Source organism: Barbus barbus, assembly GCF_936440315.1.
Source record: "Barbus barbus genome assembly, chromosome: 34".
In the NCBI taxonomy this organism is placed as follows: Eukaryota; Metazoa; Chordata; class Actinopteri; order Cypriniformes; family Cyprinidae; genus Barbus; species Barbus barbus.
The window spans coordinates 13,683,688-13,697,920 of record NC_136762.1 but is presented as its reverse complement, the minus strand read 5'-3'; the positions used below and the strand labels follow the sequence as shown (position 1 = coordinate 13,697,920).

At 38.5% G+C, this 14,233-nt stretch overlaps 2 protein-coding genes across 6 annotated transcripts in view; one reads left to right on the top strand and one right to left on the bottom strand.

Annotated features, from left to right (window-relative positions):
- Positions 1-9,817, top strand: part of LOC306854434 (MAP/microtubule affinity-regulating kinase 4-like) — a gene marked incomplete at its 3' end in the record, with an annotated part of 49,613 nt that extends 39,796 nt beyond the window's left edge. For 2 of the 5 annotated variants that reach the window (XM_079392412.1, XM_079392416.1), the window contains 2 exons: positions 5,192-5,236; positions 7,761-9,817. In XM_079392412.1, coding sequence (XP_079248538.1) covers positions 5,192-5,236; positions 7,761-8,094 — 379 coding nt within the window. Of the gene's footprint in view, positions 1-492; positions 692-5,191; positions 5,237-5,334; positions 5,369-5,482; positions 5,523-7,760 lie in introns of those variants that run through there. The other 3 variants (XM_079392415.1, XM_079392414.1, XM_079392413.1) reach the window with 3 other exon arrangements.
- Positions 8,923-12,895, bottom strand: LOC306854444 (creatine kinase M-type-like). Its single transcript, XM_079392433.1, has 7 exons — positions 12,706-12,895; positions 11,325-11,534; positions 11,061-11,215; positions 10,859-10,991; positions 10,481-10,776; positions 10,201-10,390; positions 8,923-10,115 (listed from the first exon to the last, which is right to left on the bottom strand). The coding sequence occupies exons 2-7, from the start codon at positions 11,512-11,514 to the stop codon at positions 9,937-9,939; spliced, it is 1,143 nt and encodes a 380-aa protein (XP_079248559.1). The 5' UTR covers positions 11,515-11,534; positions 12,706-12,895; the 3' UTR covers positions 8,923-9,936.
- Between the last annotated feature and the right edge of the window lie 1,338 nt (positions 12,896-14,233).

The following is a 14,233-nucleotide window of genomic DNA, read 5'->3' as shown; positions in this document are numbered from 1 at the left end:
ATGTAGGAATGGTGATGTGGCGCTTTGCTCTTCAGCATCCTCAGTGAAATTGTTTATGTGCCTCTCTGGGCTGAAAGCCAGAAAGAAGGACTTTTGCAGGGATATGCAACTAGAAGCTCTTTATTAGATTAGAGCAACACTTCCATCTCTTAAAAGAAACTTCCCGATTAGATGAACCTATCTAGGATGACATCCAATGGATAAAGTCCTTTTTCTGCATAAGTTTGCATATGAACTCTCTGCATTAACTCTTCCTCAAGCCTCCTCTGTTATTAACCGACAGCTTCAGGCACCTGCTCCCCCTCGTGTCCCTCTATCTCTTGGTCTTGGCTATTGTTGGGTGCTCAGTGTTTCTATTCTGTTTATTTGTTTCTTTGCTTTTTTTCCTTGCTGCAATCTTATTTCTCTCTTAATCTTCCTGTTCCCCTCCTTCTGTCTACCAAACTGTCCCTCTCTTCACTGTCCTTTTTCTTTCCCTTCATCAACTCTTAGGGTCAATCTTGATCCCTCTAAGCGCCAGAGCTCAAACAAGTCAGTCTCGGGCTGCACTCTGCCACAGGGATCAAAAACAGTTAGTAAGTTTTCTTCCTGTTTGTGGCCTTTTTCCATCTCTCAGTCTGTCAAAATACTCACAGTCTCACCACTCTCTTTGGCACCTGTGTTGGCGCTGGGTGTCAGAGCACCTCCTTGAGCTTGTACATATATTATTTAGTTGCATTTTAAAGGGATAATTTGCTCAAAAATTTTCATTTTGGATAGTCATCATACTCACCCTCATGTCATTCCAAACCTGTATGGTTTTCTTTCTTCTGGAATATGTGTGAGATTTCAAGGTCAAAGAAATGTCATATGACTCATATTGCTATGTAGAATGCAAAAGTCTGGTTTCAGAAGTTAAAATCCCATTCATTTTCACCATAGAGGTATTGCTTTGAACCATAACTTCCTACCTACTGTGAGCTACATGGTTGTTAATCGATATTATGCTTCTGTCGATGCCATAATTCTGCATTATTTAACTTATTTTTTAAATAATGTGGTTTAACAGCATAATTCCTGTTTTTTTAAAAAAAACTGCATTACCGATGAAAGAAATCTCAATCAAACTGAGAATCTCTGCAAATTGCACCAAAATAACTCTTCACACTCCCATGAAGTACTGCGAATAACATAATCCTCAATCTCAAAATTGCAAGTCATCCTCTCTGTCAAAATCTTCAGGCATGTTACAAAGGCTGTTTTATGTGCAGCGTGAGTCTTCCTCTCCTTGTAAAAAAAAGGCGCAGTGCATCTGGGTTATACGTCAGAACGGCAGCACCTGCGTCAGCAGCATCACACGTATGCATCGTGGTACTCTGACCTGAACGCATGTCAAAGACTGACACAGAAGAGAAGAAATTGATGAATAAAGTTATTTTTGTTTTCTTTGCACACAAAGTATTCTCGTAGCTTTATAAAATTATGGTTGAACCATTGATGTCACATGGACTATTTTAACGATGTCCTTACTACCTATCTGGGTCTTGAACGTGTCAGTTGCATTGCTGTCTATGCAGGGTCAGAAAGCTCTCGGATTTCCTAAAAAATATCTTAATTTGTATCCTGAAGATTAACGAAGGTCTTACAGGTTTGTAAGGACATGAGGGTGAGTAATCAATGACAGAATTTTCATTTTTGGGTGAACTATCCCTTTAATTCATGTTGTGTATTTTTTTATAATGAAGACTTTTAAAGTCCCTATTTGAAATGGGAAAACATTTTCAGAACCAAGGACACTGAAAAAGTGCACAGGAACAGCTACGCTCTATTTGAAGTCTTCTGAAATCACACAGTTGCTTGAGGTGTTAGTCGCTGAAAATCTTTCTCTTTGCTGTGACTCTTAAATTGCATTTATTTCGAATATGGTATATCAAGACGTGTCGTGCAAGGTCTTTCCACAACATATATGAATCAAATACATTTTTTGAGCGACAGCAAAAAGGAAGACTTGCATATAAGTCATATGGACTAGTAAAACTGATTTTACTGGTCTTTATTTATCATTTCCTCAACATGACAGTCCAAATTTGCATATTATGCAAAATATTTTGCTTGTGATAAGAAGAAAATAATTGTTTGAAACAACATGAGGGTGAGGAGGGGGGGCAAACACTATTTTTGTTATTGTTAATGTATTTTGTGAAACTAAATCTTTGCAGATATTTTAATATTTCAAAAGGTCTTGTATTTGTATTTGCTCAAGGGGTCTTTTACACCAGCACCATCCATGTACTACTTTTTTCATGCACTCATTTATGCATTACTCTCACCTTTTACTCATTCAAACCTTTATCAGGTTTCTAGTGATTATAGTGACTTAATACATAAAAAAAAAATACAGCCATTTAAAACAATTTCATCTGGACTGTTCTATCACAAAAGCCTAATTTAGGACAAGGCAAGCAGAGCAGGGGTTTCCTCTTTTCACTTTAAACCCAGATTAGTTATGTAACGTATATTTCATCCTTTCATGCCAAATCCCACTCACCGTTGGCCAAGCTCATTTGCCTCCCTTGCTTACCACATAATTTTTCTATCCAGATATAGTTTATTTACACCCAACAGAGACCCCTCCATTTTCACTGTAATGATTGAGGAAGAAGCCCCTGTACTGTCCCTTTAAGAGGGAATCCACTGCTACATCATGTGAATGGAAAGTTTCACAAATACTCATAAAAGCAGCCTTGATCCATAACGCCCTCATGTGGACATCAGTCAGCTAGCATTTTCTTTGTTCACAATTATTTTAATAACTACTAATATTGTTCTAACCTCTCATGTAGAATAGTAGATTAATAAACTTAAAAACATATATTTAGATGGAGTTTTTAAGGATACAATTGTGAATGTTTCTTTAATTTGTGTTGCACTGACATAAAGCAATATGAACGTAATTAATATATTTAAAGAAAAACGTAATTAATATATTTAATGCATAATGCTACCCTGTAAATCCATCACTGTTGTCACTTTCTTTTGTTGTCAGTGGTGATTTTTGTGGATTGCTAAAGGTGATGTCTATGTAACAGTGCAAGTCTGTGGTGTTAGATGTGAACTCTTGCGATTGGTTGTTTGTGGAGGGTGGGATGAAGACTAATTGCCACACTCCAGAGTGCAATCTGGACGATTGGGGCGGGGCTACGTGTGTTGCTCCGCCCACTCCAAATTCTATTGGTTTATAACACGGCAAATCTTATTGGTGTAGACCCGAGTATGCGCATTCCTTTGGCCATATTACAGAAATATTATGTACTAAATCTAGAATCATAGGCCTATCTTAATTATTATCTGTTTAGTAACCATGATAATTTTAGTCAGAAGTCATTGTTTACAAATAAACTCTTGATGACAGCACCTTCATTCATATTTCCTTGAGGATCGGCAGGCTGTGGATCAGTTGGGATTTTATACACAAATGATGATAATTTACTGTATTTTAGAAATGGACAAATACGAACATAAGCGGCTGATTTTACGTTTTAAAGCACAACCGTTTTTTGTTGTTGTGTAAAGAGATGAGTTACGTTGCTCAATGTGTCACAAACTTCTAAAACATTTTTTCATGGCAAGCTCAATGTTTCCTTGTTTATATCTTAATAAAATATTTGAGCCTATATTGATTCTCTTACAATTTTTAAAGGTGCCTATCTTATAGTAAATAAGTGTCCATGACTTCAGATATTAAAAATCCAATTATTTCTGTATCCACACCCTCATTGTGTGTGCCTGTTCTAATCTGTGTACAGGATGAATTTAGATTGAGTTATTAACACTCGATCATTGTAGCCATATAGACATATAGGCATAAATATAGAATATTAAATCACCCGGAGCTGTAAATCTGTGCAATATGTACGTGAGCACTTTTAATGAGTAAAAGAGACATTCTTTGTGATTTTTAATTTTTTTATTTATTTATTAAATTCTATAATAACTAGCCTACTAAAAATCTAAAATCAGTAGGTCTAATATAGTACAGTGATTCCTGGTTCTTTTTAAAGGATTGAGCCACAAAACCAGTCTTAAAACCATTTAATTTGTGCATAGCCTATATATAAAAGCATAAATAACAATGTTACAGAGAAAATATATGAACATTTATTGCTTAAATATGCACTAAAACACATTAGTAATAATATTTGATTCGATTTGATTGGTCAGATTTAATAACAGCAGTAGTAAACAAAAACATTTAAAATAAACCTATATGCAAAAAAAAAAAAATTGTTAATTTTAAGGTTTAAATATTAAGGTTTTTATTCCCATTATCCACACATAAAACCCCAGTTCACGCTGATGGGCTATTTGGTATTATTGTCACCTCAGTTGTTTCTTTAGAATAAAACCATTTGCGGGTTTGTCTTATGTCTTACTGAACTACAGTGAATTATCATAATTTCCTAAGTTTGTGCTTATCCACCGATCCTAAAATAATGAATATGGGCTACATATAAATATACATTATACAAAACAGCTAAATCTCAAACAGTAGATCATTTTTATCAACATTGCCCAGCTAAAACTGCTCCGTGTTAAAGTATGCCTGTTTCGTGTACTGTGAAAAATGCCTTAATATCTGACTTCATTTAACGTGATATAGAATAGGTAGGACTATATCACGGCCACGAATGAAGAATTTGGGGGCAGCCATTTATACCCGGGGAGCAGTTGGGGGTTCGGTGCCTTGCTCAAGGGCACCTCAGTCGTGGTATTGAGGGTGGAGAGAGCGCTGGACATTCACTCCCCCCACCTACAATCCCTGCCGGCCGGGGACTCGAACCCGCAACCTTTGGATTACGAGTCCGACTCTCTAACCATTAGGCCACGACTTCCCCTGACTTCCCCTAATTCGTCATAAGTAAAAAAAAAAAAAAACACATTTGCTAATTAATTCTAACTGAAATCGCTGTTGTTAGCTCTTAATATTTCTGTAGTACAGCCAAACAGAGTACATCATTCATAAAAACGTATATAAAAGAATGCTCACGCGCAAACGTCTACACCAATAATCTCTGCTGTATTATAAACCACTGAAATTGGAGGTGGGAGGAGCGACACGTGTCATCCCGTCCCATCGTCCAGGGTGCACTCTGGGGCTACTCACACTATTGGCTGGTTGATTCCTAACATGAACTTTTGTCTTCCTCTTGAGGGTCACAGACGAACCTGAGAGAGTCTGCAGATCTCCGGTCACAAGGTGAGTGTTTCCATATTCTTTTTAATACACAAAAAAATGACTGAGGAAGTAACGTAAGCCATCCATCCTCCAATTCTGGATCATGTTCTGCATTGCAGAAAACAACTCAAACAGAAGAAAGACAGAAAATAGGTAGAGGAAAATGAACAATAATAGTATGACACGATCATCCAGATTGATTTGCTCAGAAAAAAATTAAATAAAAACTTCCTCATCCGATTTTAACTCTCTGTTACTTTTCCTTAGCTACAGATACAACTACAAAAAGTCAGGCTAAAAAATACAGGTAATTTCTAGCATGTGATCCGTGCGATGGCAGATCAGACTTATCAGAATGTGACTGCATTTTGTTAATTACCTACATAGAACTGTGTACTGTCACTGTGTGCATCAAAACTAGCTTAGATGTATGTAGATTTTGTACTTGTCCTTCCCTTGACCTTTTCCATATTCACTGACGGTGGTTGGCTGTTGCATTTGGAAATTCACATTTCAGTTTTTTTACATGGATGTTTGAATGGCATTTTTAATTATTAATCTCAAAATATTTTTGTTAAAAGTTGCTAAGTGTATGTACTTTGAATGCAGTTTACATTCAGTTGAGATTTATATTTAGGAATAATGTGTGTAGTGCATGACAGGTGATGTATGGCTGCACAGGAATCTGTTCTGAGTTTTGTTAATTTCAGCATAAACATACAGTAGTGCTCTACCCAACATTTTTGCTTGATTATTATTATATTTTATCCCTATATTTGTATGTGCCCATTAATTTAAGTGTGAATGTTTTATACACTACTGCTCAAAGGTTTGGGGTCAGTAAGATTTTTATTTATTTATTTTTAAAGAAAATAATACTTTTATTCAGCAAGGATGCATAAATTGATGAAAAGTGACTGCAGAAACATTTATAATGTCTTTCAAATGAAATTAAAATGATGTTTCCTATTTCAAATAAATGCTGTCCTTTTGAATTTTATATTCAATATAAATGTATATTCTTTGGTTACTTGAGCAGCAAATCAGCATATTAGAATGATTACCCCAAAAAAATCATGTGACCCTGAAGTAATGGCTGCTGAAAATTCATCTTTACCATTACTGGAATAAATTACATATTAAAATATATTTGAAAAGAACAAGAAAAAAAGACAATTGATATTAAAATTGTAATAATATTTCACAATATTACTGTATTTTTGATCAAATACATGCAGCCTTGGTGAGACTTCTTTCAAAAACATAAAAAATGCATAAATACTGTAACAGACCCAAAACTTTTAAATGGCAGTGTATGTCTTGACTTTTTTTCTTTAATGGCATTCACATTTTATTCAGGCCTTCCAAAATGTTCTCCGGCTTTTTCTGATAGTCACACTGAATTTAGATAATGCTCAGATTGAAACAGATTGTTTTTGAAAATGGCTTTATTATCCTGAAGAACTCCAGTGTCTCCTGACAGGTAACAGGTTTTAGTGTTCATCTGAATATTTCCTCGCTTTTTTGATTGTAGAAAGGTTTCAGACTTTTTTAGGATGTTTATTTCAAACTATTTACTTATGATTTTGTTGGTAACACTTTACCACAGGGTTCAGTTAACATTAGTTAAAGGGTTACTCCACCCCAAAATGAATATTTTGTCATTAATCACTTACCCCCATGTTGTTCCAAACCTGTAAAAGCTTTGTTCGTCTTCGGAACACAAATTAAGAACATTTTGATGCATTCTGAGAGCTGTCTGACCCTCCTGTAGACTGCAATGTAATTAACACGATCAAGGTTCAGAAACGTAGCAAGGAGATCGGTAAAATAATCCATGTGACATCAGAGGCTCAACCGTAATTTTATGAAGCTACGAGAATACTTTTTGTACGCAAAGAAAACAAAAATGCTACGTTTCTGGACGTTGATTACATTTACATGGCTGTCTATGGGAGGATCAGAGAGCTGTCTGAATGCATCAAAATATCTTAAATTGTGTTCCGAAGACGAACAAAGCTTTTACGGGTTTGGAAGGACATGGGGGTAAGTGATTAATGACTAAATTAAAATTTTAGGGTGGAGTAACCCTTTAACACATTACATATCATAAACTAACAATAAACAGTATGTTTTTAATTAGTTATTCATCTAGATTAATGTTAATTTCTTTTTATACAGTTTTAGTCTAAAACAATTAGTTTAAATGTAATATGAACTGACATTAATTATCAATAAACAATAGTGTGTTTTGAAAATTAACATTAATCTAGATTATTAAATGTAAAAGGAAAAAAAGTTGGTTCTTGTTAATTGATGTTGCCCAATGCTCTACCTTATGTAAACAAATAGAACTTTACTATAAAGTGTTACCTTTTTCAATAATATCACAGACTTGTAGTCCACACAGTTTAGTCAGTCTCTATGAAGTTTACAATTTTGCACTTACATATTTCTAATATATTTCTCTCTTGTCCCCCCCTCCCCCCATCTGCACATTCATGTCACTGCCCAACCCCCATTTCACCTCCTCCTCCCTCCACAGTCGCTATCTATCTGGGTATCAAAAAGCGACAGAGCCCCGGACCCCCCGATGCGGCTGGGATGTGAAGGTGCGGAGCCCGCGGGACCCGGCCGAGGTGGTTCTGGCTCTGCGGGAGGCAGCGCAGGGCTGCGGTTGCCAGGTCCACCAGGCCGGGCCCTTCCTCCTCTCCTGCACCCACGGAGCCGCCGGCTCCCGCGTTGCCTTCGAAGCAGAGGTGTGCCAGCTGCCCAATGGCCCCGCAGGGACCAGTGGTGTTCGATTTAAGCGCCTGTGGGGGGCACCGCTTGCCTTCCGGGACATCGCCACCAAAGTGTCCAAAGAACTCGAACTCTGAGGGCAAGAGGGGGTGGAGGGCAGGGACAAAAGCATGGGACAGAAAGATGGGATGAGTGAACGTAGCCCCGCCCACACCCCCGCCCCCTCTAAGCCTACAAAGACTGGCACAAATACATTGAGAACTAGGCACCTGCTCACACAAAAGCCCTGCTGAAGGAACTCCCTTTACCAGGCCTGTTTTACCGCTGATTTTACCTGGTATCTTAGCCATGTTGTTTTTTAACACCCATTTTTTGTCACGTGTTCACTCTGTACATTGTCATTCCTTTTTAACTGCTGCTATTTAATTCATTTTTTGATTTCTAATCTTCTGCTGTGCCGGCGAGAAGAGTATGTTTAATTTTATACTTGTTTAAATAACCATATTCACAAAAAACAAGTGTGAAAGCCACACCATTTCGAACCGTAGACAACACGTGGAGCCGCTGACAATGAAATTGCTGAAAGTGATAGCGTTTTCTCCTCATTTTTTAATGATCTTGTTGGTTGTCAAACTTGCCAATGATGCAAGTTGAGTAGGTGATGTCTGCTTTCCTGAGCCTCCTTGTTTTTAGATTCATCATATTACATGGTCACACCGTAGCACTTTAGGGCTGAGTGAGCAACATCACCTGTTTAAAAGCAGTTCTCCCTTCAAATGGTGCAATTTATCCCATTGAGCCAAGTCGAGACACAATGCTCTTTGTGTTGCTCTTGTATGTGTTACGCTGATGAGAAACCTCTGTTATCTCTGCTGAATGGCCACAAACAGACTGTTGACTTTGTTTATCTCTGATTTGACATTGTAAGTCGTCATCGTCAAGATTGCAATATGTCTGAGCTGTGCAATGTGAGAAAATGCAAGAATGGTTAATACAACATTTGTCTGAAATCCAATGATTTGTCTATTTTGTTCAGTTCAAAATTTATAAGATATTTGCTTAATGCGAGTTTTAAGGAAATATATTGGGAATATATAAGGAATACATAACAATAGAGATCTTATTATTATTTTCTTTTTGGAAGCCAAATCATACTCATTTGGTAGCTCTAAATCAGATGTCCAGAGATACAGGTATGAATCTGTTTGGATTAGTGTATTTGTGCTTTTCAAATCACACTTTACAATTTCCTCTTTGGTCTTTTTCTGTAAGTGCATTAGTCATTCGAGTAATCATCTAAAACATATTTGCCTTTGTACCAGGAATTTTTAATAATTTATTGCATTATAGGTTATATATATATATATATTGAGATTTGCCAATATACTAACTTGTTATAATTCAAACAAATGTGATCTGGCTTTATAATAACTGAAAGAAATGACAAACCAAGCTTGAACTATTGTTGACAGTCATTGTGCTATTCTGCACAAATTACTCATATTTTAGTGTTCACAATGACTTTCAGGTCAGCTTAGCTGACTATTCTTGAAAGTGTGCATAAAGTTCCAATTATGTTCTGATGTTCAGCTTTGAAAATTCTGAATGGATCCCCCACAATTATATTATACATTACATATATATACTTTTAGTCCACAGTTGTGTCTGGAGGTACAAATCAAGACTTCTCTAGAATGTAAAGACTTAAAACACAGGTTGATTGTTACATGGGGCCATTTATTAACTTTGTACAACCAAAAAAAAAAGTTTAGGTGAATACAACATAGCTAGGGGTTTTCTAGCTATGTGGAAGTTTGATCCCAGGATGTTACAGGAGGAACAGGAAGATAAGAAGGAAAGTGCAGGAGAAAAAAGAGAAAAAAGAAAAAAGGGAGCAGGGTGGAGTGTCTCTTGGAAAAGTCAAGATGGCATGACTGCTTGAAAGAACAAATAAAAAATAGAAAAGCACTTTTGGCATTTTACTTCTGGGCAGGGATCATGCCATCGATGGACTCGCCCTTCTCCAGTTTCTTTTCCATTTCAACCATGAGCTTCACACCATCGACCACCAGCTGCACCTGCTGCACCTCGGAGGAGCCCAGGCGGTCAGCGTTGGAGATGTCGAACACACCACCAACAGAGGCAGTGTCCACACCACCTGCATAATAGATGCATAGAGTCTCTCAAAATGATGATCACAGTGTAACTCTGCCATTTTATAAGTTTAGCAATTTCAAGCCCACCTGTGCCACGCTTCTGAAGACGCAGTCTGGTCAGGATCTCCTCAAATTTGGCATGTGTGCTGAGTTTGGGCAGCTTGACGTGGACTCCACCACGCAGGCCGGTACCCAAGTTAGAGGGGCAGGTCAGGACGAAACCAAGATGCTCGTTCCACATGAAACCGTGGTTATTCTTCTTGAAGACGTCTTCAATCTGCAATATACAGCAAGGAGTCAGGCCTTTGGTTGCTTATCTTAAGGATTAAAAGTAAAGGATGATTAGGTAGTAAATGATGGGGTTTACCTTCTGCAGGCCAACGCAGAACCTCTTAAAGACCTCCTTCATGTTGCCGCCCTGCTGCATGGAGATGACACGCAGGTGATCCTCCTCATTCACCCACACCAAGAAGGTCTTGTTGTCATTGTGCCAGATGCCTCTTGCGTCAGGCCAATCGCGAGCCATGCCAGCAGCCAACAGCAGGGGGGACACAGGCTTGTCAAACAGGAAGTGGTCAGCAATGAGCTGCTCCTGTTCCTTATCAGACATGTCCTTCAGAGGGTAGTACTTGCCCTTGAACTCGCCATCCAGGCTGTTCAGAGCTGTGAGAGGAACAATGTGAACATCAGTAAAACCAGGCATGTTGTTTTGTGGATGTCAGGACATAAAATCAATGAGACTCACCCTCAATGGACAGCTTCTCCACAGCTCTACGCTCACCACGGCTGTTGGTGGGAGGCAGGGTGAATCCCTTGATGCTACGGCCGGTACGCACACGGCTACTCAGAACGTAGTTGGGGTCAAGGTCATCACCACCCTGTGCACAGGTAAACATCAGCCACAGCAGAGTAAAACAGCCATGATAATGTAAAGAACTTTAGCGTACCTTCAGGTTCTCAAAGTTCAGATCAGTCTTGTGCTTGTCGGTGGGCTTATAGCCACCGTGACGGTCAGAAATGATGGGGTCGAACAACTCCTTGAAGACTTCGTAGGACTCCTCATCACCAGCCACACAACCGACGGTCATGATGAAGGGATGGCCTTGAATTGGGGTCAAAATGTAGTGCTTTATATATCTTCTAGAACAACTAAAACTTTGATTGTGGTATCTCAAAAGATCGGCTGTTATGGGGGAATGTATTCTGCTTACCAGGGTTGTCCACACCGGTCTGGATGCAGTCATCCAGGGTGAATCCACTGGGGGTTGACTTGCTCCTCAGTTTGTTGTAGATGTCCTTAGTCAGAATCTTGGCCATGTGGTTGTTGTGCTGGGAGAGGTCAGGGTACTCCTCCTCCAGAGCAAACTTCATCTTGTAATCGTTGTTGCAGTTCTTAGTCATGATTGCACTTTTCTGGTGATCTTTCGATAGACAAGTAGTAAGGTAAGTACTTACAGCATGCTTTGGAGACTCAAATTAGTCTGCAAATCTTGTCTGCAGAGCTGTTGTCAGGGTGGACAACCAGGAACATTGTACCAGGCCTACTAATGTGTAGCTTTACTCATTGGACCCAAGAAAGAAGGGGAACCAGCATTCCTCATCGCTGACATTGAAACAGAGAATTATGACCGACTACCCATTTGCGTTCGGTCAAGGATAAGCAGTGCTAGTTTCCAGAACAAGATGCCAACAGTTGCAGACAAGGTTAATGCATACTATATTTTGTGTCCCATGTAAACTTCAGTCTCCTAGTAACAATACATGATGCCATGTCTAATCAGCACCTCATATTTCTACATGGAGTGGTGGTTGAATAGCTTGCATGCTTATATGCATCAGACAGCAGGTGATATTTTTAGCATGGGTGCCAAACTCACTCCCGTCACTCAAAGCAGATAGCACATTCACCTCTCTAATTTCTGCTGGGGGTGGAGCATGCACACTCGCCCCATAATTGGTATTACGCCCAAATCAATTTTGCTTTTACAAAATGTAATTAACAAAATTTTTGAAAAATCAAAAGCTTACAGTTTAGGAGTGATAAATCATCCTAAACTATATGTCCACACATTCAAAGCTTTTGCATACATTTGCATTCATAAAAAAAGAATGCAATATCTGAAGTATTATAAATAGACCTAAGTAAAATACATCAACAATAAATTCCCCCAGATGACCTTGCACCGAATTACAGCAGGTGTCAAGCGCACACACAGATCATTCCTGCCATAGACCGCATATCTACTCCAGACTACCTACTTAATAGCTTTCCAATGCATTATGACTCTTTGAAGCTTATCAGGCAAGGACAAGCTTTCTAAAGGTCTGCCATGAGCAAAGCAACTTTAAAAACATGAAACTGAGAATTTCTAATACTCCAAGAATCAAGAGAGTAATTCCAGAAGAATCCAGATATTGTGCATCAGGAATCCGGTCATTAACCCCAATGAGGTTTCATTAATTTTTATGGGGAAATATTTTGGCACATAAAGCTGCAATGTATTACATCCTTTTTTCCTTAAGTTTTTCATGTTTCATCAAGTACCCCTTATTCCCACCCTTGTAAAATCTCTGAACCGTAGCTGAGTTTACCTGTATGGGAGAAAAGGTAACAGTCCTTGGGATCAGATCCTGTTCACCAAGCCAATGTAGGGGTTGCCCAACTTTGCAAGATGTCAGACCGTGGTTTATATACCTCGATGTTTGCTGCCCATTGGTTGCTCGGCTCATGCATGCTTGAGCCTCATTGGACAGCTGCGCCCCTTGAAAGGGGTTTCAGGTTCTAAAAGGAAAGAAGCTGCATCACAACACCCGAGACGAAAAGACAGCTGTCCCCACCCCCTCACAGTGGCCCGTTCTCTCTCTTGCTCAGTTATGAAATAACTCGAAGACACTGTAGAAGCGCAAAAATGGTTTATTTCCTAATTTTAAGAACAACAAATGCATTCAGTTATTACTTGTATAGTACTATTGTGTTGAGGCCTGTCTTTGCTACTTTATCCTTTTTACAGAGAAATTGTGAAATAGGACTCAAATTTAAACAAAGCCCACAAAAACGAATCATAATATTCATTGTTGTGAATGCATGAGTTAAAATTGCCTTTATATGAAATATGCAATTTTCATGCTAAAACATATTGTTTACTTATGAAATAGCATACATTAATGACTATTCTCACTAAGGCAATAGTTGGCCAGGTATGTCTTGTAAGATATACTTTGCGTAAGAGAAGGCATCGTGTGCCTTGAGGTAAAGACAGTCCGTACTGTACCCAGTAGTGTTCTCAGTGTCCAGTTAGTGATCTGTACTGCTTAAAAACCATTGCATGCAATATACAAATTGCAACTATGGCATATTTTTGTTAATTATACCTAAGAGAATATGTGTATATGACACTTTGCATAATCATCTGATTGGTTTTCAAAGGCATTGTATAACATCACACAATCCTGTGTGTATAGTTTGGTAGTTGGTTAAATGGAATAATCACAGAAGGTTTTTTAATGACTCCATTTTTTCTGAGAAATAAGCACTGGAGTGTAGTTCTCTCTAAAGATCACTTGAATTTGTTCTTATGTGTCATTTGACATAATGCAGTCAATCTGAAACCAGTGTCAGAGAGACCAGAATACAGCTGCCTTTGGACATATCCACAGCCTGACGGTCTTGGTCTTGGAAAAGTTTTACATCCATGATCAGGAATAATTATTTCTTGCCTATTTCATTCAACCCTACAATCCCAAGGAAACACACTGGAGTTTTCTTTTGAATAAGTAAAACAAATGTGCATCCATTGGTTAATTTGTGGTTCCCTCCCTGGGAAATGCTTCAAGAGCACATGACTGAGCATGTGACAGGTGGGTGGAATATTCAGAAACCCTGCTGAGAAAAAATAAAATCCCATAACATCAGTGAAGGGACAGGATTGTGAAAGTGTGTACTGTACAGAAAGAAGAAAGAGGACAACTCAACCATCCCCCTTACTTTATATTAATACTCAGGGTCCAATTTCACAGTTACACCCTGTGAAACACTGTCTGTGCGACCCAATGCGACAAACTTAGTTTAACCATTATTCCCTTTTTGTGCCAGGAACTGCCAGATACAATTTGCATCTAG